We start from the raw sequence: 21,556 nt of genomic DNA on the forward strand, positions 1-21,556 counted from the left end.
CTTCCCAATGCAGCTCAATGAGAAGCCTTTGCAAGGCAGGTGCTCAGGGCAATTGCTGCCTCTTGAGTTTAGCTCCACTGAGCTAACCAAACGAGGAAGTAACATTACCTATTGTCTACTTGAATGTCAGGGGTTGTAACCATTTTAATTTATAAAAGTGCCTATTTCTATTGAAATCTGCACCTTTAGTAAAAATTAAAGAGGACGCACTCTTCACACATAAAGCCCTTCGGCAAGCTAAAGTGCTTTAGGGGTCTGGAATGTCCCTTTAAGTAAGCACCAGCTATGGCACATTTCTGGTCTGGGCAGAGATCACAACAGGAGCTAAAAAAAAAACTGGGGATTTGCAACCTAGTATTTGATTAGATTTTATTATTGCTTTTAATAAACAAGAATTTAGAAAAATACATTTTAATTTCTTTTCCATTTATAATCAACTCATGACACGTGTCAAAACTTAAGTGGCTTTGCGTATATGTATTTAATTATGAATATAGCAATCCTAATGAAATTAATCGCTTAATAAACTTGCCTTTCTTCTTTTAGTGTCCATTGATGGCTCTAAACATGGAACATTAGTAGGATTTTGTAGTGTCATTACTCCGTATTGTCTTTCCGCGGCAGTCATTGATTCCTGTCTTGTCTCTCTCCTCCCCAGGTAATGAAGTGCATTGTTGAAGTCATTTCTGATACATTGTCAAAACCAAGTCCAATTCCAATCAGTCAGGACTGCCTGGAGACTCTCAGAGGGGGTGAGTGGATTCAATCTATATCATTACATGTGTGCTCTGCAATATTGCATATGGTGGATTGATTTTTTAAAGGCACAATCCATTATAGAAGTGACCCTCGTTATTCGTAATGCATTATATAGATGGAGTAAATAACTAGGAAGAAAGACAAACTGCCTACCACCTAGGACATAAAGTTGCTGTACCTATATACCTATTATACCTATATAGAACATCATTGTGGTAGCAGTTCCTGTCCTGTTGTGTTTTACACCCCACCTCCTATAGACTGTAAGCTCGTTTGAGCAGTGTCCTCTTCAACCTATCATTCCTGTAAGTTTTCTTGTAATTGTCCTATTTATAGTTAAATCTCCCCCTTTGATAATATTGTAAAGCGCTACGATATATGCTGGCGCTATATAAATATCGGTAATAATAATAATTTATAAGAATTTACTATCAGAACTGCAACTACACATCCATTAAAACCATGCTGGGAAAGTGTCTATGGGATAAGATAAGGCATATGGTAAACAACCCATAAACTGGAAAATATTTTAAAATCAAAAGACTCATACTAGGATGAGTCACCTAAATACATAATAAGAGTCTGTATAATCAACAATCAGTAACAACAACAAAAAAAAAAGGTTGTCTTACTTTAACAGACAAAAACAAACAAACAAAAAAAAACAAAACACACTCTGCTTTTTATATACAGACCCCCAGCATGGGGTCTCCATAGAGAGTTGCACAAGTCCCTCCCCTCCATCTCTTGAGTCTGAGAGATAATTGAGTCCAAAGCAGGATAACTCAATTATCTCCCAATTACAGAAAGTCACACAAAATATCACAAAACACCCCAAAAAATAGGAAAATTATACAGGAACCCCGCAAAAGTCATACCCTCAAATAGTTTGGGTCTGAGCTTCCAAGTTGTTAAAATAGTGCTCAGTTCCCTTCGGTAGAACAGAATCACCTTTTGGGTAAAGTTTTAACCGGCCAGCCACGAGGTGGTACCCGAAAACAGTTCCACAGAAAACAAGTCAACGGCCGGTCTTCTTTTGGGGGCTCCTGTGCGAACACTGACGAATGCTTCCCCTGGCTTTTAGGGAGCGAATGTTCACCTTGTTCGGTAGTCCCTTTCTCCCAAACGCCATTCTCCTAACTGTTACAGAAGTTGAAAGGGCAGTAGCACAAGGTTCCCCAGCATTCACAGAGTAGTGTAGCCGACAGAGTTCCATACACCTAACGACCAAGTACCGCTACCTGCATTCTGGAGACAAAATGGTTGCCACTTTTTGGAGCATGTGTATTCGTATATACGAATGGTGGCCACCCAGGTAAAGCACTTGGGGTAATTGCTCATTTGCTGTTAACAGCCAGGGGTGGTCGGTGTTCGAGGGGACCACACATATTCTGTTCGGGAACTGAACACAGGAGGTACGGACAGCCGAACAACAGTAAATATGTTATGCAAATCCATTTCGCTACACTTAAATAGATAATTAGGAGTTTCTCTCATTATGCTGGTATTAAGCGTCTGTCTTTCCAAATTATGTTACCTGCAGCTATCATTACCTAGCCAGCCGTTATACCTCAACAACTACGTAGACTTACATGTTCACTACCATATAAAAGCAGAAAAATATATTAAAATGGAATACAGATGAACACGATCCGGTACCCTTTGATAATTATGGCACCAAAGCAGTGTTGTTTTATTATTACATTATCTTGGCTAGGAATGGACTCATGAGGACTCAACAATATCAGGTTTATGCACTAAAGTTAGTATTCAAAGTGAATATAAAATTTAGGCCAAAATAATCAAACTGTTAACATTCAACTGTTTCCCGTTCATCTGTTACGGCCTTAATTTTGCAATTCACCAAAGATTTGTGACAATTCTCTCTTTAGTGAATAACCTGGTTTCACTTTCCACAACCAGGGACCCAGCTACGTTTGTCAGATCCACCATGTTTTTCTGAACACAAATCACTTGTACATATTGATGGGCAACACATTAAAAGTGCTGCCCTAACCATGGGACAACAGCGCATTGGGCTCAAATAGCGACTGACGGGGATTGGTTAGTGAGAGGGGACCCGATGCGACAATAGAAGCCCCCCCCCCTCTTTCTCCTTTTTACTAGTCTATTCCTGTAACTGATTTTTCGTTTCTTTCACTATTCCTCTCTTAGCTTGAGCTTTCTTCTCTTTTTCACTAGAGCCGCCCCCCTGATTTCAGGGGGGGGGGCAGACTTTTTTATTTTTCATTTTAAATTTTTACCAGAAATGATTGAAAGGTTTGAAGTAACAGATAAGCCCTCGGGCCGGTCGAAAAGGACTCCATGGGACTCCATGGGTCATTGACAAACCTGCTCCATATTTCAATAAAATGAAAATATCCTCGATAGGAGGCAAGCCACAAAAGGTCCAGGAATGGGCGTGAGTTATACCGTTCGGTCTGTATTGTTCAAGCGGATTATTTTTTTTTCTCACGAACTGTATCTCAGTTGGCTTCTGCGAAAGCCCAACAGTTAATGTATACTTGCTTTGTCTGTCGAGTAAAAATAAAGAATGTAAAAAAAAAAAAAAAAAAGTGCTGCCCTGCAGTATGTAACATTTAAGTGTTGTAAGTACCATACAGCATATAAATTCTGCACTGTTAATGTGCTACCTGTTGGTATAGAGTCATATGTATGAGAATCAAGAACACTTTTATTGTCTTTCATTTGCCGCTGGGGTCCATAAACATTTAATCTTAGTGCGTTCTCAAAGGATTTCACCAGATGTGTCTGTTCTAACCATTAAGACTACTTTGCAGGTTTCTTGGATACAAAGTAAAATGGAATTGAATTTTCTTTACAGATGAACGCATTATTTCCATTCTACGACACCAAAACCTCTTAAAGGAACTTCAAGAACTCGCAACTCAAGGTAGTCATTTTATTTTGTAACCTGTAGGCACATGTGCAAGCATTGTCTTGCTAATTAGGCAGCTTAACAGAGTGTTAACCCCTTAAAGATGTTCCGAGTTGTTCATGATTTTAATCAATTAGCCCAACAGCTCTGTTCTTAATAGGTTTAGAAATCTGATTGACAGAACTAATCAGCAAGCATGAAGTGGACTCTGGAGACTGCTAAATAACAAATTGCAGTGAATTACAAACTATAGTTTCTTAACCCCTTCAGGACCAAACTTCTGGAATAAAAGGGAATCATGACACGTCACGTGTTCTTAAGGGGTTAAGCAAAATGCTATTAGCTTACAAAATGCAATTTAAAAATAAAATCACCATTACAATTTATTGATGTTTTGTCGTTAATAAAAATAACAATACTCATGCTGAAACCTGCCTTAGAGAGCCATTTAAATTATATTCTGTTACCATCTTACACACAGTGATAAAGTGGGATTGAACCACCACTAAAACCAGACACATTCATATTAAATCAGTTTGCTGCATGGAAGCTTCAAAGGTTATCACAACCAGGTGAATTTCTATCCAAATATATCATAAAGGCCGTGTGATTAATTAAATAGTGATTTAAACTATAGCAACACTCTATATGAAAACCAGCCTGAAAAAAAATACCACAATTCATGTAACTTGTGCTCAACAGGCCATGGTGATAGAAATGTCCATACCTTGATAAAATGTGGGGTGTTTTAAATTGCAGTCTTCAGTAGACTGAGGGAACACAGTTCAAATGCTCTGAACTTTGCTGGAAAGCACTGCAGGAAGTGATGTGTGCAGCAGTAATTTGTTACCCCCAACAATTTCAGTTTCATATTCTTTTTACCTGTTTGTTGTTACCATACCTGGCATATGTTTTCCTTTGAAAATAAGTTATAACGTGTGATCATACATTTAATATACTGCAAGTAATTTTATTTACACGGCATCACCCTATTTGAAAGTGTAGAACAAATTTAAAGGGACAATCCACACTAGAGTGACCCATTTTTTATTTTTAAGATATGTAATAAAATAACAGGAAAAATATAGGGATTCACATTTCAAGTTCCTACATTAGGTTCAAATCATTAGCTTCCTAGCCTCCATAAACTCAGACCAAGAAGTGACAATCATGATGCACACATAACTTTCTATTAAAGGGACACTATAGTCACCTGAACAACTTCAGCTTAAAGGGAAACTCCAGTGCCAGAAAAACGATCAGTTTTTCTGGCACTGGAGGGTCCCTCTCCCTCCCACCCCCCAATCCCCGGTTACTGAAGGGGTGAAAACCCCTTCAGTCACTTACCTGGGACAGCGGCGATATCCCTCGCCGCTGTCTCCGCCTCCGCGACGCTCCTCCCAGTGATTGCGTCGGCCGGTGGGCGAGACTGATCTCGCCCACCGGCCGAGGAGACGTAATGCGCATGTGCGGAAATGCCGCGCATGCGCATTACGTCTCCCCATAGGAAAGCATTGAAAAATCATTTCAATGCTTTCCTATGGGTTTTGAGCGACGCTGGAGCACAGGTTTCCTGTGCTAGAACCCAGGAAGTTACCTCTAGTGGCTGTCTAGTAGAGAGCCACTAGAGGTGGAGTTAACCCTGCAATGTAATTATTGCAGTTTATAAAAAACTGCAATAATTACAGCTGCAGGGTTAAGGGTAGTGGGAGTTGGCACCCAGACCACAATGAGCAGAAGTGGTCTGGGTGCCTAGAGTGTCCCTTTAATGAGGTTGTTCAGGTGAGAACTATAGCTCCCTGCAGCCTCTCTCATGTAAACACTGTATTTTCTGAGAAAATACAGTGTTTACATTGAAAGCTAGGAACACCTCCAGTTGCAGTTACTCAGAGTGAACCAGAGGGACTTCCGAGTTGATGGAGGCATAATATTCCTCCATCCACTCAGATCTGCTGTCAGAAGAGCACAGGGCAGCACTGTGCACAGCATCCTGTGATTCAGTATCTCCTCCCTCTGCATGCAGACACTGAACTTTCCTCATAGAGATTCATTCATTCATTCAATTCATCTCTATCAGGAGATGCTGATTGGCCAGGGCTGTGTTTGAATCATGCTGGCTCTGCCCCTGATCTGCCTCTTTGTCAGTCTCAGCCAATCCTATGGGGAAGCACTGTGATTGGATCAGGCTACCACATGTCAGCAGACTGCTTGTTTTTCTGAGTCTAACTGCATGCAGATTTACAGCTCCAGGCTTGAATGCAGTAAGATTTTTTACTATATTTATGGAGGCATGAGGGGCCCTGGGGGGCTAGTTGGTGGTGTTAACACTATAGGGTCAGGAATACATGTTTGTGTTCCTGACCCTATAGTGATCCTTTAACCCCTGAAGGACACATGACATGTGTGACCTCATGATTCCCTTTTATTCCAGAAGTTTGGTCCTTAAGGGGTTAAACAGCTGGTTCAAACAAATTAAATTCCTTTTAATCTATGTCTAAACAGCTGGACGTGTCTGGGATTCATTGAATAAGACTCCACATGTAAATCTGGGATGGATCGATTTGTTCAGGCATAGATTAAAAGGAACTTGATTCACTCATAGCAGCTGAAAAGAATTTACGGCCCCAAATTATGATCTATAGCGCTGCTGAGAGTATCCTATAAGATGTGCTTTATGGTACTGTATTTGTAGTTTAATTGTTGGCTTTCCGCTGAAGAAGATGACTCCTGAACTACGACTCCTAGCCATGACATCATGTATAGTGATAGTAAAAGGCTCTCCTCACTTGCCTCCCTCCCTTCAGTTTTGCCTGTTATGGCAGGGGAGGGGGGTGCCCGATGTCCGGCGCGGCGCGCTGTGTAATGCTGAGCGCAGGGATGTAACGTCACACCCGGCGCTCCTACACAGACCGCAAGGGGGAGGCTCTCCCCGTGTACTGTGCGTGCGGTTCCTTGATGGAGTCGCACATTGCCTGGGGGCAGGCTGAGCGGGGGTGGGGCAAAAATCACAGCTCATACTGACAATTGATTTTTGCTCCCCCTGCGGCCTTAGCGGGCGTCGGTCTCGCCAAGTCCTCGCCTCTGTACGCTAGCACCTAATGTGCAGTAAGATATCTATCCTGATTTCCTGGATAGGACTAATTTCTTCATGGTGAAGGGCAAGGCATGAAAAGTGATGTTCTGCAGTATTTCTATATCTCATACGGTAAGGAGAAATAAATTGCCCCATATGGATAGAAGTTTAATTAATTAGTTTATTGATATGACTGCTACAGAAAACAAAGCAGCACTTTTCATGCACCGCCCATTGAATATTCTTATTTAATGTGTTACTTACTCCAACATCTATGAACACTTCTGCTTTTAGAAGTGGTCATGGTGGTAAGAGACTTGAAACACTGCACATCCAGAGTAATTTAGACTTTATGTGCCGGGAGCTACTTACAACGTAAGTGCCATTGGCAGCCAGGAGCTCTGTGCCTAATGTCAATTCTGTACATATTTTACATCCATTGTCAGCACGCACTGCACACAGGCAAAATACATCATGTGATCATCCCCCTGCAGGTCTTATTTGTCTCCTCCCTCCCTGCAGCCCTATCCCATCATTTAGTTTTGTGTTTTACTCCCTCTTCGCCTCCTCTTGCTGGCTTAGATCACATGTATGCGCTCAGAGGCGCCAATGTGGTCCAATTAAAGGCTTCTCTATGAGAAGATTTTGATTGGACGTCCGCTGGCTGTCATGACATCAGTAGGGGCGTGGAGAGCTTCGGCTGACAATGGATGTCAGATGAGTAAAAACGTCTTCATCTATTTTGTAGTGATCTGGACCTAAAGAGTAATTCCAAATAGGACATTATTCATAAAAAAAATAAATAAAATAAAATATTTATAAATATATAATATAGGTTGGAGTAACCCTTTAAACCAAAAGCAGACAGTGGTCTAGTGCAATAGTTCACAGCCCAGTCCTCACAGAACATTCAGTGGTCCCAAAATTGACAAGTCCAAGATTTACCTGTTGAGTCTTATTCAATAAATATGACTCCACAGGCAAATCCCGGATGGAACGGCTTATTCGGGCCCAGATTGAAAGATTAGATTTATGCATACCAACTGAAAAGCAAACTCGTTTTCCTGGCACTATAGGGTCATTAGGTCCCCCCCACCCTCATGGCCCCCCTCCCGCTGGGCTGAAGGGGTTAAAACCCCTTCAGCCACTTACCTTTTCCAGCGCAGGGCTCCCTCGGCGCTGGGGATCTCTCCTCCTCCTGCCGACGTCAGCGCCGAATGCGCATGTGCGGAAAGCATTACTCAATGCTTTCCTATGGACGTTCAGCGTCTTCTCACTGTGAGACAACCACTATAGGCTGGATTAACCCTAGTATAAACATAGCAGTTTCTCTGAAACTGCTATGTTTTCAGCTGCACGGTTAAAACTAGAGGCACCTGGCACCCAGAGCACTTCATTGAGCTGAAGTGGTCTGGGTGCCTATAGTGGTCCTTTAATGTAAAAGCTCTACAGTACAATCCACTAAATACCAAACTGCAGCAAACTGTATGCTGAATTTATAAATGTAAATAATGTAAAATAGCTGAGATTTAAACATTCTATAGCAAGAGCTTGGCTAATTATGTCTAAATGTCATCATTCATCTTTTGTAAATTCACTACAGTCCTGTGTTTAGTGAATAAACCTATCTTCTCATTCAGGCTCCCTTGTGACATCCTGACCTGCTTTAAAATCCCAGAGGTGCGGGTGGTAGAGCGTATTGTCATGGAGATATCAGGATCCATCCCTACGAAAGATGTGTAGACGCTTTTTAAAGGCAACAACAACTTATTCAGCTAAGACTCCTCATACATGCTGTAAAACGTAGAACAAAAAAAATAATGAAAAAAAATCAACAAACAAATTAAGGCAATAAAAAAATCTATATAAATGAAATTCAAAATAAAATAATGAAAAATGGATGCATACATTTTTTTTGGCCCCGAATATATTCGGGGCCAGCAGGAATGTTCCCTTTAAACTGTACAGTATCTTGTCCTTGGTATTCATGTCTTCTTTAAGATCTTAAAGTTATCCTGAAAACATTGTGTCAGAGAGCTTACCTTTAAATTGGCGTAGTATCATGGGAAACGTAGTCCACAAACATCTGCAGTTCCATGATTATCCATTTTCAATAGGTCTACACGTGTATATATTATTTATATACTTTACCTTAAAAGTTGAAATACTAACCTGTGTACTGCCTCCTTATAGGGTACATGAAAAAATCATCTCCTCCTGTAAACCTCTGTAAAATTAAAAGGGGGTTTGTAAAACTTTAATAATAATTATGGTAGGGCCTTAAAGGGACATTGTAGGCACCCAGACCACTTCAGCTCATTGTAGTGGTCTGGGTGCTGTGACCCTTTTGCACTTAGTGCTGCAATGGTTCCAGAGAACTGCAATGTTTACATTGCAGCACTAAGTCTGGCCTCAGTGGCTGGCACTTCTGGAATTGTAAAAGACCTTTGGTCCGTTATCTGACGCTGGATGTCCTCAAGCTCTGCATGAATCAACGCTTTCCTATGGGGAGGTCTAATACGCACGCAGCATTTGCCGCGCATGCGACCCCGCTCGTCACGGGACGGAGGAGGGGGCAGAGCTTCGACCCAGCACCGAAGGACATCAGTGCTGGGATAAGGTAAGTAAATAAAGGGTTTTTAACCCTTTATTTATCGCTGGCACAAGGGATGGGGGAGGCAGGGGGATCGGTAGTGCCAGAAATACAGCTTTGTATTTCTGGCACTACAGTATTCCTTTAAGATATATATCTTATATGAAATATTAATAGCAATATTGACAGAGTGGTTTCCTTTTTGTCTGCCATCCATATGCAAATCAGTGACTACAATATAGATGTATTCAGTTGGATATGGTACTGCAGCATGATGATACAAATGTTCCTTTTTCTTGAGCTAAGCTTTTTCTACTTTTTATTTGCTGTATATAATAAATGCAACATCTAATATTACAAAACAAATTATACGATTCTTCTAATTACCTACAATACTTGGGGTCTTTTGTCTCCACAGCAACAATAGTTATTAGTTAGTTTTGTTGACATGCAACGAGTGGTCGATTCTTATTCATTGCCCCATCAGTTAGTGTTTAGGGGTACAGATTCCTTTGGCCCTATATTCAGCCCTTATAGCTATGATGACCATTCCAGATCTTTAAATGAGGGACATTTAAAACACATCCATCCTTCAGAACAGCGCTGACCTTAACAGTGCCCTACCTATATACCTATACCTTTTAGCAGTACTCTGCAGATGCAAATATTACATTTTTTTTTTCAGAGTCGCACGGAGCTCTGGCCATTGATATATATGGACACACACAGAAGGTTTCATTAAAATCCAACTAAATCCAAAAGGTCTTTCAAGACAAACTCCAAAGTATCAGGGAACGGTGATCTTGCATAGCTTAGCTACTGTGTGCAATGAATTACTGCATAGTTCAGTTTCGTGAACATATGGTTGGATTTACAGATTATTGAGCATTTGTTGTATTTCTTTGGGTGTACAATGGCTGAAGGGTTTTATGTATTTCTTACCAGGAAAGTAGCAAGTTTTCTTTTGTTAACCATTTGTGTTCCAGAGTACATTTTTTCCTGCAGAGGTGGGGTTGGTCTAAAACATTGACCTTGGCCAGTATTTTAAACTATCCTATCTTCTTACTTTGTCACGTGTTGGGCCAGGTGCCACGGAGAGGGTGCAGAAGAAGAGTTTTGAAGAGGAGCTTTCTGGTGTCCTTGCACGGCAGAATAACAAACCCATCCTTTCCGGTTAGTGTCAATGTGACCTGTGTGAGTCTAAATAACATGGATCCTCTTTCTTGCAACCTTGCTGTAAAAAAATACCATGTGTTTAGATTGCAATGTTTCACCTTATCCGTAGAGGAGCGATGGGTGACCTTCTCAGCTCAGGTTGCTAGGGTATTATAGGTAAAAAAATCAGAAATACAAACCGATCATTGCACTTAGTTTAGATAGCTGACATATACCGGATTGACAGCAAAGAAAAAGGAGATTAACTATTTCATGTATAATTCCTTGTCCAAAAACACACATTAAAAGTTATCAGCCCTTAAGGACAAGTGTTACCTAAACACAATTTTTGTTTAATTATAAGAATCCTTTCATCAATTTTTTTTTACATTAAATATATATATATATATATATATATATATATATATAAAATTGTAAATTAAACATAATTTGCCATAAAGGAAGTGCAAAGCTTAGAGGAAATGTTTAGAAAGGCTGTGTAAGTCACATGCAGGAAAATGTGACTTGGGCTGCATAAACAAAGTGATTTAACTCCTAAATGGCAGAGAATTGAGCAGCGAGACTGCAGGGCAACAAGCAACAAGCAGTTTTTGCATTTTTTGCTGTTTGTGTTCAACTGCAATTTGCATCTCGCATTTATTGCACCAGCATATTGTATACTGTTTTGTAAAAGACAAAAACAGCTTTCATTTGATGTGACATATACATATATAGATTTTTATTATAAATTCCCACATTCCAATGCAAACATTTTTTTAATTTATTTTTTACATATATTATATATTATGTCTAGGATTTCAGTTTATTTTTGGTAGTTACAGGTCACAAAATACAAGGAGTAAAATACAATTTCAATGTGGAACAAATTTTTGAATTTGGTATATTTGTCTTGTAAGCTTAATAGCCGTCACAGAAAACAAAATTTGCACACAAAAGTATATAGTAAAATAAAGTGACATCTACACACATACATATAACAAACAAAAAAAACATTGTGTTCAGCTAAATGCTCTGAGTACAACGATACAATGTATGCCTTTTCCACCATCCTGCGAATCTAAAGTGCCATATAAGAGACCTGACCTTTTCACTGTTTACAGTTAGGATTTTGATAGATGAATTTGAAACAATACTACAATTAATTCTAACCTAATACGTATTCTAAACCTAATCTTAATCCATGATCATAATCCTTAATCTAATCCTAATCCCAAGGATTTCTTTCCCTCTGCTAATTTTAATACTGATATCAGCAAAGGGATTCTAAGCTAAAATAGATAATGGTACATTGCTGCCATCTACTGGCTATTTTCAGTATTGTAGTCTCCTATCTCATACTAAAAATTGGATGCAAAATGCATTGCGATGAGTAACTGAACTGGGAAAGGTGGAGAGCGGAGGGAGACCCGGCAAGAGGTAAGTTACTTTTATGTGTCCGCACCGGTCCGGTTGTGCGACAGGAAACACTTGATTAGAGCACAAACCATAAGAGATTTTAAAAGATAATTTTATTATCATTTGTTTTCTCAGTTAATAATGTCATCATCACATTGTACCCTCCAAATGGTATGAAATATTTTGTGAAATATTCTTCAAGTTTAATTCATAACAATAAAATTATGTAAATAAATAACTTTAGAACTGGGTCAAAAATCTGTATCCTCTAATAGGACACACCTGCATTGAGCTCCGATCCGCGGGCTACACTAAGTGCCTCTGGCAGTAAAAAAAGATCAGGGTTTACACTTGCTCCAAACACATCTGCCGATACCCGCAGATTTGGGGAAGCGCTCCAAAAAGCTACGGGCAGCACAAGGGGGAGGTTCCCGAGATATCGGGGAATACATGGCCAGGGGCCTACAGTGAGCGGAGCCTAAGATGGTGGCTGCTCCAGTTGAGGAGCAGGAAATCAACGCTATTGATGATTTTCCCACAGCGGTCCCCTATAATCCCATTCACTAAAGGAGATTTAAAATCACTCCTGAAAGAGATGAAACAAGTACTGGCTAGGGATAGGGATAGTGAGCGAAGAGGTGTGCACCCTAGGAGTCCAAGTTAAGGTGGTGGAAGTAGAGGTGGCAGAGTTCCAGCAATTCAGGACTGACACCACAGACAGCCTCACAAGCCTCAGGGAAACCTGCGAGTCTATGCAGGCCAGGAAGAAATCCCTAGAAGACAGCAGCCGCCGCAAACATATCAAAAATAGAGGCATTCCTGACGCCATAACCAAGGCTGAACTGCCCGCTTATATAAGCCTTTGTTTCTCCACCTGCTGAAATTAAAAATCCACCTCTGCCACACCAGTGGCTGGGATTTTCTGGGTCTCTAACCCCCCCTGGAGAGCAGAATAGGGGTCCTGTGATACAATTACACAGCTGTCCTGCATGGGCGACAAATTAGCCATCATGAAAGCCACCAGAAGCATACCAACCTATCAATTCAAAGGCCATGCTCTGACCTTCTATCAAGACCTATTCAGAGCCACGCTAAGATGGAGAACCTCGCTGAGCCACTCGAATACTCTGTGACAAGGAGATAAACTATCATTGGGCCAACCCTAGATCCCTAATAGTGGAACGCAACAGAGTGGTCCTGAAAATGGTGCAAGCCACAGAAGCAGCGGTATTCCTCGGAGAGCTGGGGCTCACACTGCAACCTATCAGCAATCAGAGCCAGGAAGTAGAAAAAGTGGCTGCGACCAACATGACCGTGCGGACTGGCACTAGGCCTATATACAGGGGGATCCACGCTTGTCGGTTGTGGGCCTTCTTGCCTTTCCCTGCCAGTAAAAGCAAAGGATAATATGAATCTTTGCACATGAAGGGACATATTGAAGACATAATTGGCTGTTCACTAACGGCCCCATGAGCCTTGCACTACCACTATGCATATTCCACAGTTTATTCAACCCCCAATCCTCAGCTACGATATTAGCCTAGTTACCTAGTTTCAGATTTTATTTTATGTTATTACTATACTTACACTACGTAATTAGCCCGGTTAATAACTCATATCCTCGCGAGGCAGACAGAGCCAGTGTTGGCTTGGAATAGGGTCCCTAGTTCCAGATTGCACCATTATCTTTAAGAATACAACCAAGCTTTCTTAGCATCCTTTAGTCCATCATATGGCTGAAACCTTCTGAATGTTCCATTTGGGAAGCTAGATCCAGTGGGTGTGGTGTAATATACCGATGTGTACATGTATTAGCATATGTAGTGTGTAGAAGCTGTAACATACTGATTTGATGGTAGTCGGATGCCCCCATTTTTTTCATGTTATCTAAAAACAATGCAGTTACTGTCTCATTGCAATACAATACATCTGCATCATATACATAAAGAATTAAAAATAAATTGTATCCTCCTCACGAGCTTTAAGACATTCTACAGGGGGTTGGTTAAGAGTTCAACTTTTATAGAACTAGAAAATGTAATTACTGGTGTGCATGTCTAAAGATTCAGCCATAATACTGTAAGAAATAACTATGAATATCTTCTTCTCAGAAAAGTTAGATGAAATCCCTCCAGGGACTCACAAGTCTTCACTTGGTGATACATCATCAGAAAGTACTGAAAGCAAGAGGCAGCCAGAAGAGGAAGAAAAAGCAGGTTCCGAACAAGAAGCCCCAGAAAAAAGCCAAGAAGATACCAGCACAGAGGAGCTAGAGAGTAATGACATTGAAAAGAGAGAGGAGGCCACTGGGGATGAAGAGACAGACAATCATATCACCGACACTATCAATGATGAGGATCTGCCCCGAGAAACTGAAGACAACACAAGCCATAATTCTAAGGAGACAGAGACCGAGAGCCAGACAGTGTCGAGTGAATCAGTTGAGAGACGAGAGGATGCAAAGGAAAATCCAAAACAAGACAGTAATGAAAGCAAAGAAGAGGAGGATGATACCCAAAGAGATGACAGTATGTTCGATAAATTATAAATACTGTTTTCTAGTATTCATGCAAACGTACAGCATATTAAACAGCATTTAACATGTTTTTGTTTAGATAATCCTCTATGGCCATCCACAATATAGGTTTGAATGATAAAATAAATAATAAATTGCCCAGCCCTCTAGGGTAAGGGAAATGTATCCACAACGTGATCTAGTTCAAAACAACTGGTCTGTTTATTTCCAGTAGATATACAGCAAAATAAAACACCCAGTGATACACACATAACAAAATTAGTACTTAACAAAAATAGAAGGCTTACCATCGGGTCACAGAACAACTATATATACCCCCTCCCCCCCCAAAAAAAAATTAGGAATACAACCAATCCAGTTAGGGACATAAGGAGAAATATAGTGTATCACCCTCTGATGTCACAGAGGTAGGAAAGTAAAATATTGTACTCACAAATTTGTGTAAAAACAACTTATTTTTTACGGTTTTAGCATTTTACTGGAGACTTGCCTCGGAGACCCGAGGAAGTTACTCTTCCTGATGAATCGCGTAGGGCGGTTACTACCTGTATCAGGATTGGTGATGTTTTCTAATATGTTCAAACTGCTTGTTCTCCCTATACTAGTCTGGAATGTGATTCATTGCCATTGCAGGGAGAGTTGTTTTATCCCATGGCACATTCTTACACATGTTTGCGAGTGCAATATTTTACTTTCATACCTTTGTGGTAACAGATTGTATTACACAATCTTTAGGATTTGCTGTATCTAGCTGTATATATATATATATATATATATATATATATATATCTCTTATGAGACAGAGAGGGGTGTTTTTTATATACACCCCTATGTACTTATTAACCCTTAATAGAGAACACATGGGATGGATGGCTGCATTGTAACATAGCTGTGTCATATAAAAAGTGAATACAAATACAAAAAGATAAGTCCTGCGCTCACTCCCATCACTCCTGGGCGGCAGCAACGACTACAGTACACATCAGCCCCAATATATAGTAAAAACCAAAGAAAATACAAAGTTACCTGCACTCTCTCCTTAATCCCTATGTATATTTAGACAAATGGAGGTCATTTAGTTACTCCAATGGCCATTGGAGGGAATGCCCGCCTGCCAACGTCAAGGCAGACCCCCCTCCTAAGCAGGTCCTACACTGACCCTTTACCTTGCTTCCTTGAGCTTCTGTCAAAGATTTCTCTTATGAGACAGAGAGGGGTATTTTTTATATACACACCTATTTACTTATTAACCCTTAATAGGGAACACATGGGATGGGCGGCAGCATTGTAACATAGCTGTGTGATACAAAAAGTGAATACAAATACAAAAAGATAAGGCCTGCGCTCACTCCCATTACTCCTGCATAGCTAAAATGTTGTATCCTTGTTTTGTTCTTGGACCTCAATACATTCACTGATTCTTCACCCTACATCGTGAAGCCTGTGATTTTCTAATATCTATCTTATTTCATGGCCAGTTGCAAATTTTTTTCTATCTGTACAGTTCGGCATTACCATTCCGGAGTGGTTACTTGAAATGCAATATAAATTAGTTAAAATGCCCCTAATTAGAATGTATTTTGAAATATAATGGATTTATTTCAAAATTACCAATTATTTTCTCTTTTCAGAAGATGACAAAGATGAGACCACATTAGAGGCTGAAAACGGTAATGAAGATGGAAAATCTGAAGCTGAAGCAACGCAGGAGGGTGGTAATTCCCACCACCGGGAGACCAAGAGTGATGAAGAAACATCTTCCAATGAACATGAAGATTCCAAACGATTTAACAAAATGGATGAGCTTGCCAAACAGTTAACGTCCAAAAAATGGGTGGAGGAAAACAGCAGTGAGGAGGCCGCACACCAGACTGAAGGCACAAAATATGATGCTGGGAGCAAGGAGTCTGATGGACAGCGACCATGGAAGCACTCAAGAGAGGACAGTAGTGAAAGAGAAAATCAAATCGCCAATAAGCGAGACCCAGAAGAGAAGAAGGAGGAAGAAGGAAGTGCTAACAGGAAGACAGAGGTTTGTATGATAAAAGAAATTCCTGGCAGCATCCTATTTGTACTAAGGCAAACCGGACAATATCCGCTTGAGAATTATTGGGGTGGTTTAAATAGGCATTCATATGATATATATCAAGGTTATAAAATACAGACTGAAGAACAGCACTCAAAAAAAATAGTTTTACATTTAACAAGACTACTTATATCCAATTTATTGAGGTCTAATGTTACAATGAGGACACAATGTTACAAAAAGGATACAATGTTTTGGCCTTTAATCGTACATGATTAAGTCATCACGGCCAAAACGTTGTATCCTTGATTTGTCCTTTGGACCTCAATAAATTCACTGATTCTTAGCAAATAAATGCTGAGGATTCAGTTATAGAATGAGGATTAATTTTTTTGTGTTAAGCCCACCACTATGAATGAGAAAATAGTGCAGCGCACTCAGACTACAAAAATACAAAAAACAAAGAAGGCTACTAAAATGCCTAACTAAGTATAAATATGGGGATTTGGTTCCACCATATGGCCATATGTTGTTAAGCCCACCACTACTTTCAAAGTACCCCATTATCGGTGGGTCCTACACTACAATGTGGGAGACAAATAAATAGTAATAGTGTCATAAATAAAATAGTGTTAAATACTAGTAAGAGCATAGTGAGTATACAAACAAAAGTGATGAAAGCAATTAAAAGCAGTGTTAAAACTAAATAATTGATGTGTTAGTGCTGAAAATGAGTATACTCACTAATGCAGATGACTGTGTTCACTGTAAAAAATAATAAAAGTGACTAGACTAATGACAAACTCCTCCTTAATATACACACCTGTGGCCACCTCTAAAGGAGACTCTGAAGCTGGGGGGGCCTGGGCGGGGTGCTTAACCCCTAAGGAATCTGGTCTGGACTCCAAATATAGTATTAACAGAGAAAGGATAGGGGGCACTCCCGAGACCTGAATTTTGCATGAAAGGTGCTGCCGCTGTGACCAAAATTTCATGAATGAGAAAATAGTGCAGCGCACTCAGACTACAAAAATACAAAAAACAAAGAAGGCTACTAAAATGCCTAAGTATAAATATGGGGATTTGGTTCCACCATATGGCCATATGTTGTTAAGCCCACCACTACTTTCAAAGTACCCCATTATCGGTGGGTCCTACACTACAATCCTTTCTCTGTTAAGCCCACCACTATGTCACAGTACCCCAATATCTGTAGGTCCTGAACTAGTTTTAACATGGGAGATTAGCATGCCAACTGAAATACTTACTGCTTCCAAAAACTCTCCTCAATTTATGTTTTTTTTTTTGTTGTCAACTCCAAAGAGGCACCTATAGTGGATGGGTGAGGTGCTCCGCCAAATAGGAATCGAATCTGGATTCCAAATATATACAGAAAAAAGGAGAATAGGGGTCACACTCAAAACATGCATTTCTGAATAGTAAGGTGTAGGACCCATCGATACTGGGGTACGTAATGCGACATAGTGGTAAGCTTAACACAATATGGCCCAATTCATGCAAAACTGTTAAACAATGTCATTTCTGTGAAGGGTTGTAAACCTCTTAAAGCAACATTTTAATGATTCAATGATAAATATTATAAATATTCAAAGTAATAATCCATAGCTACTACAGTTTGACTTCTTACTTGGTATGCACCAATCCCTGCCGTCTCCTCTCAGCTCTGATTTAAGCCCAGCTGTGCAGGTCTTCGCTTGTTGGCTTGCCGAGAGCAATCAGCTGATGCTCTCAGACAATGAGCTGGCCCTGCATGGCATGGATTAGCTCAGATGAATTAACAATTTCCAACTGAGTTGAGGTGGGACGTGGCACCAGGCACACTACAGGTAAGAAGTCAAACTATTTTTAAACATCTTTGACTAAACTATAATGGAGGGCTGCAAGTGCACTCTTGGCACTATAACCACTACCGTGTGCTGTAGTGGTTATGGTGCTAGCAGTGTTCCTTTAAGGATGGCCATTCATTCAAGAGAATTATCTTTGCTGGGTCATAGATCTAATTCCCTTAGCTGCTATTTGAGGGCTGCTTTAATATCATGATCCAACTCACCACCATGTCGCAAAGGACTTGTATTTTATCGGTAGGTGATCTGGAGTAACATGCTGATGGTAGATTCTATTCTTTTCTTTAACAGGATCAGGAACTGGAGAGTCTAGCAGCTATTGAGGCAGAACTGGAAAGTGTTGCACATAAACTACATGAACTAAGAAGGGTTTGAATCTCAAGCTGTGCTACAAAGTCATCTGGATGTTTGCTACTGCACCTTCTTTCTTTATTTCCCAACTTAAAGGAACACAATAGTTCCCTAAATGACTTTAGCTAAATAAAGCAGTTTTAGTGTATAGACCATTCCCCTGCAATTTCACTGCTCAATTCACTGTCATTTAGGAGTTAAATCACTTTGTTTCTGTTTATGCAGCCCTAGCCACACCTCCCTTGGCTATGATTGACAGAGCCTGCATGAAAAGAAAACTGGTTTCACTTTCAAACGGATGTAATTTACCTTAAATAATTGTATCTCAATCTCTAAATTGAACTTTAAGCACATACAGGAGGCTCTTGCAGGGTCTAGCAAGCTATTAACATAGCAGAGGATAAGAAAATCTTAATTAAACATAACTTGCAATAAAGAAAGCCTAAATAGGGCTCTCTTTACAGGAAGTGTTTATGGGAGGCTGTGCAAGTCACATGCAGGGAGGTGTGACTAGGGTTTATAAACAAAGGGATTTAACTCCTAAATGGCAGAGGATTGAGCAGTGAGGCTGCAGGGGCATGTTCTATAAACCAAAACTGCTTCATTAAGCTAAAGTTGTTCAGGTGACTATAGTGTCCCTTTAATCTCATCGTTACTGGACCGGCCAGAAACACCTATCATAGGAGTCTCTGGCTGTAGTCTATTTAATCACACGCTAGTTTTACTCAATCACTGTAACACATCTGTCGTAGCGCAAAACCAATTATTCTGTTGCGGTCATGATACAAATTACATTTCCCCAGTTGTGAAGACCATTTCAATTTATGTTTAGAAAGGTTGGGGGTTACTGAATGTTTGAGATTATTGGGCAATGAGGGTATCTACATGCCATTCCATTTTGTTTTTTTAATTAAGATTTTTTTTTTTAACCCATTCATGATAGATGACATGCTTGAACTGTCACGAAACCAAGGGATATTCCTAACCCTGGTCATGAAGGAGTTGAAGTCAATGCTTTTTAGAATCGTTTTCTTTTAATTAGACTTAAATATATTGCAATAACTTGTTACTTTTTGATTAAATCTGGGAATGGGGTATATTCTGTATGTATAATAATAATGATCTATAGGGAAATAAAATGCAGGATTTTTTCCGTTCTGCTTTCTTTTGTTTATTTTATAATGTTTGTCAATCTGATTTTATCAGTCAATCATTCCTAAGCTTATTTATTTATTTATTACTGGTATTTATAAAGTGCCAACAGATTCAGCAGCGCTGTACAAATAGGGTAGAACATACAATATGCACAGATAATACAAAAGGTAAAGAGGGCCCTGCCATGAGCGGAGATCTAGCCATTGTAGCTCTTTTATACAAAGTGCTTCGATAGACAGCCCGTGAGCTTACAATTTAAAGGATAGAATGGAGATTTGAGACAAGAGGTGGCAGGGGGAATTTGGAAGTGATGGCCTGAGAAAAGTAACAGAAACTTTAAGCTATCACTAAGCTGTAAAGAGAATAAGTCATTGAGTCATCTTCTAAGCTTCAGACAATACCTGAAAGTTGCAGGTAAGCTTAGTACTGCTGTTTGCAGACTACATTCCCCATAATACTCATAAGGTCTGTAGGTATACGACTAGTAAAAATGATTATGAGCATAATAAAGTGAAAATACGGGAAAACAGTCCAAACTCTCTCTCTCCAAAAAAGAAACTAGAAGCATTTTTCAATGCACTAGAATTCAGGGGTGGGGAACCTTCGGCTCTCCAGATGTTTTGGACTACACCTCCCATGATGCTTTGCCAGCATTATGGGTGTAAGAGCACTATGGGGGATGTAGTCCACAACATCTGGAGAGCCGAAGGTTGCCTATCCCTGCACTAGATCATAAGTAGGTACCCTTCAGTCAATCCAGATGCTGTGGACTACATCTCCCCTGATGCTAAGCCAGCATTATGGCTGTCAGCACATTATGGGAGGTGTAGTCCACACAAGTTGCACTAGATCAAGCATGTCAAACTGAAAGTCTAACACCGGACAAATAAACAAGGTTTAAGTTTATGTGGGCCGCAAAAAAACAAAAACGTAGGTTTATTTATAAAAGTACAGTATAAAAAAGTTGCCTGACACTGAAAGTCCTGACGTTCGTAGGGCTTCAAAGTAAACAAAAGAGTCATTATATATTATGAAGACCTGCGTTTGCATATAACCAATGTTTCAGTCTAACTACCTTGACATATTAAAAAAAGTTTGGTAATGGGACTGAAATAGTGAATGTATGCTGTTGCACAGCTGTAAAATGCAAATGACGTTATCTTGTTGATTTTGAAGTCCTATGAGTGTGTTCTTCACTTTGGCTGAGATAATCAAACTTGATGATCTCAGGAAATCCAATGCTTTCCCAAAGGAAAGCATTGGGAGGCCATTGTGCATGTGTGGCTAAAATCTGCGCGGCCAATCAGCATCTCCATGGTGAGCATTCAGCACCTCCATGCAGACCCAATTTAATACACTGCCCCTCCTCCCATTACTCTAATTGAATACACTGCCCTCCCTTTCCCAATTTAATACAATGCCCGCCTACCTCCCCCAAATTAATACACTGCCCCCTCCTCCCCAATTTAGCACATTGGCCCCCCTCACAAATACAAAGCCCCCTCCTTAAAATTAATACACTGCCCACTCCCTCCCTAAAACTAATACACTGCCATCCCCTACCCAATTTAACACACTACACAGGAAGGTCCCCCAAGCCCCTCTCCCACCTCATTAAGATGAGCCACCCGTCCTCCAGTTCCAGCCCTGCTTTTCTTTGCTCAAGCAGGCCAGACGCTCCTCTGGCACTGTGAGCAGGAGGGAAGGGGGAGTGGCTGGCCTGTGGGA

At 40.2% G+C, this 21,556-nt stretch overlaps 1 protein-coding gene across 2 annotated transcripts in view; it reads left to right on the forward strand.

The window, feature by feature from the left end:
• The window catches only part of CHGA (chromogranin A), a 35,442-nt gene extending 16,547 nt beyond the window's left edge, over window positions 1-18,895 (forward strand). The window contains exons 4-9 of one of the 2 annotated variants that reach the window (XM_063439051.1): window positions 659-752; window positions 3,605-3,673; window positions 10,411-10,497; window positions 14,007-14,423; window positions 16,063-16,463; window positions 18,614-18,895. In XM_063439051.1, coding sequence (XP_063295121.1) covers window positions 659-752; window positions 3,605-3,673; window positions 10,411-10,497; window positions 14,007-14,423; window positions 16,063-16,463; window positions 18,614-18,697 — 1,152 coding nt within the window. In that variant the 3' untranslated portion in view covers window positions 18,698-18,895. The remainder of the gene's footprint in view (window positions 1-658; window positions 753-3,604; window positions 3,674-10,410; window positions 10,498-14,006; window positions 14,424-16,062; window positions 16,464-18,613) is intronic. The other variant, XM_063439052.1, reaches the window with a different exon arrangement.
• The last annotated feature ends 2,661 nt before the right edge of the window (window positions 18,896-21,556 follow it).

This window comes from Pelobates fuscus, chromosome 13 (genome assembly GCF_036172605.1).
Source record: "Pelobates fuscus isolate aPelFus1 chromosome 13, aPelFus1.pri, whole genome shotgun sequence".
NCBI classification, from domain to species: domain Eukaryota; kingdom Metazoa; phylum Chordata; class Amphibia; order Anura; family Pelobatidae; genus Pelobates; species Pelobates fuscus.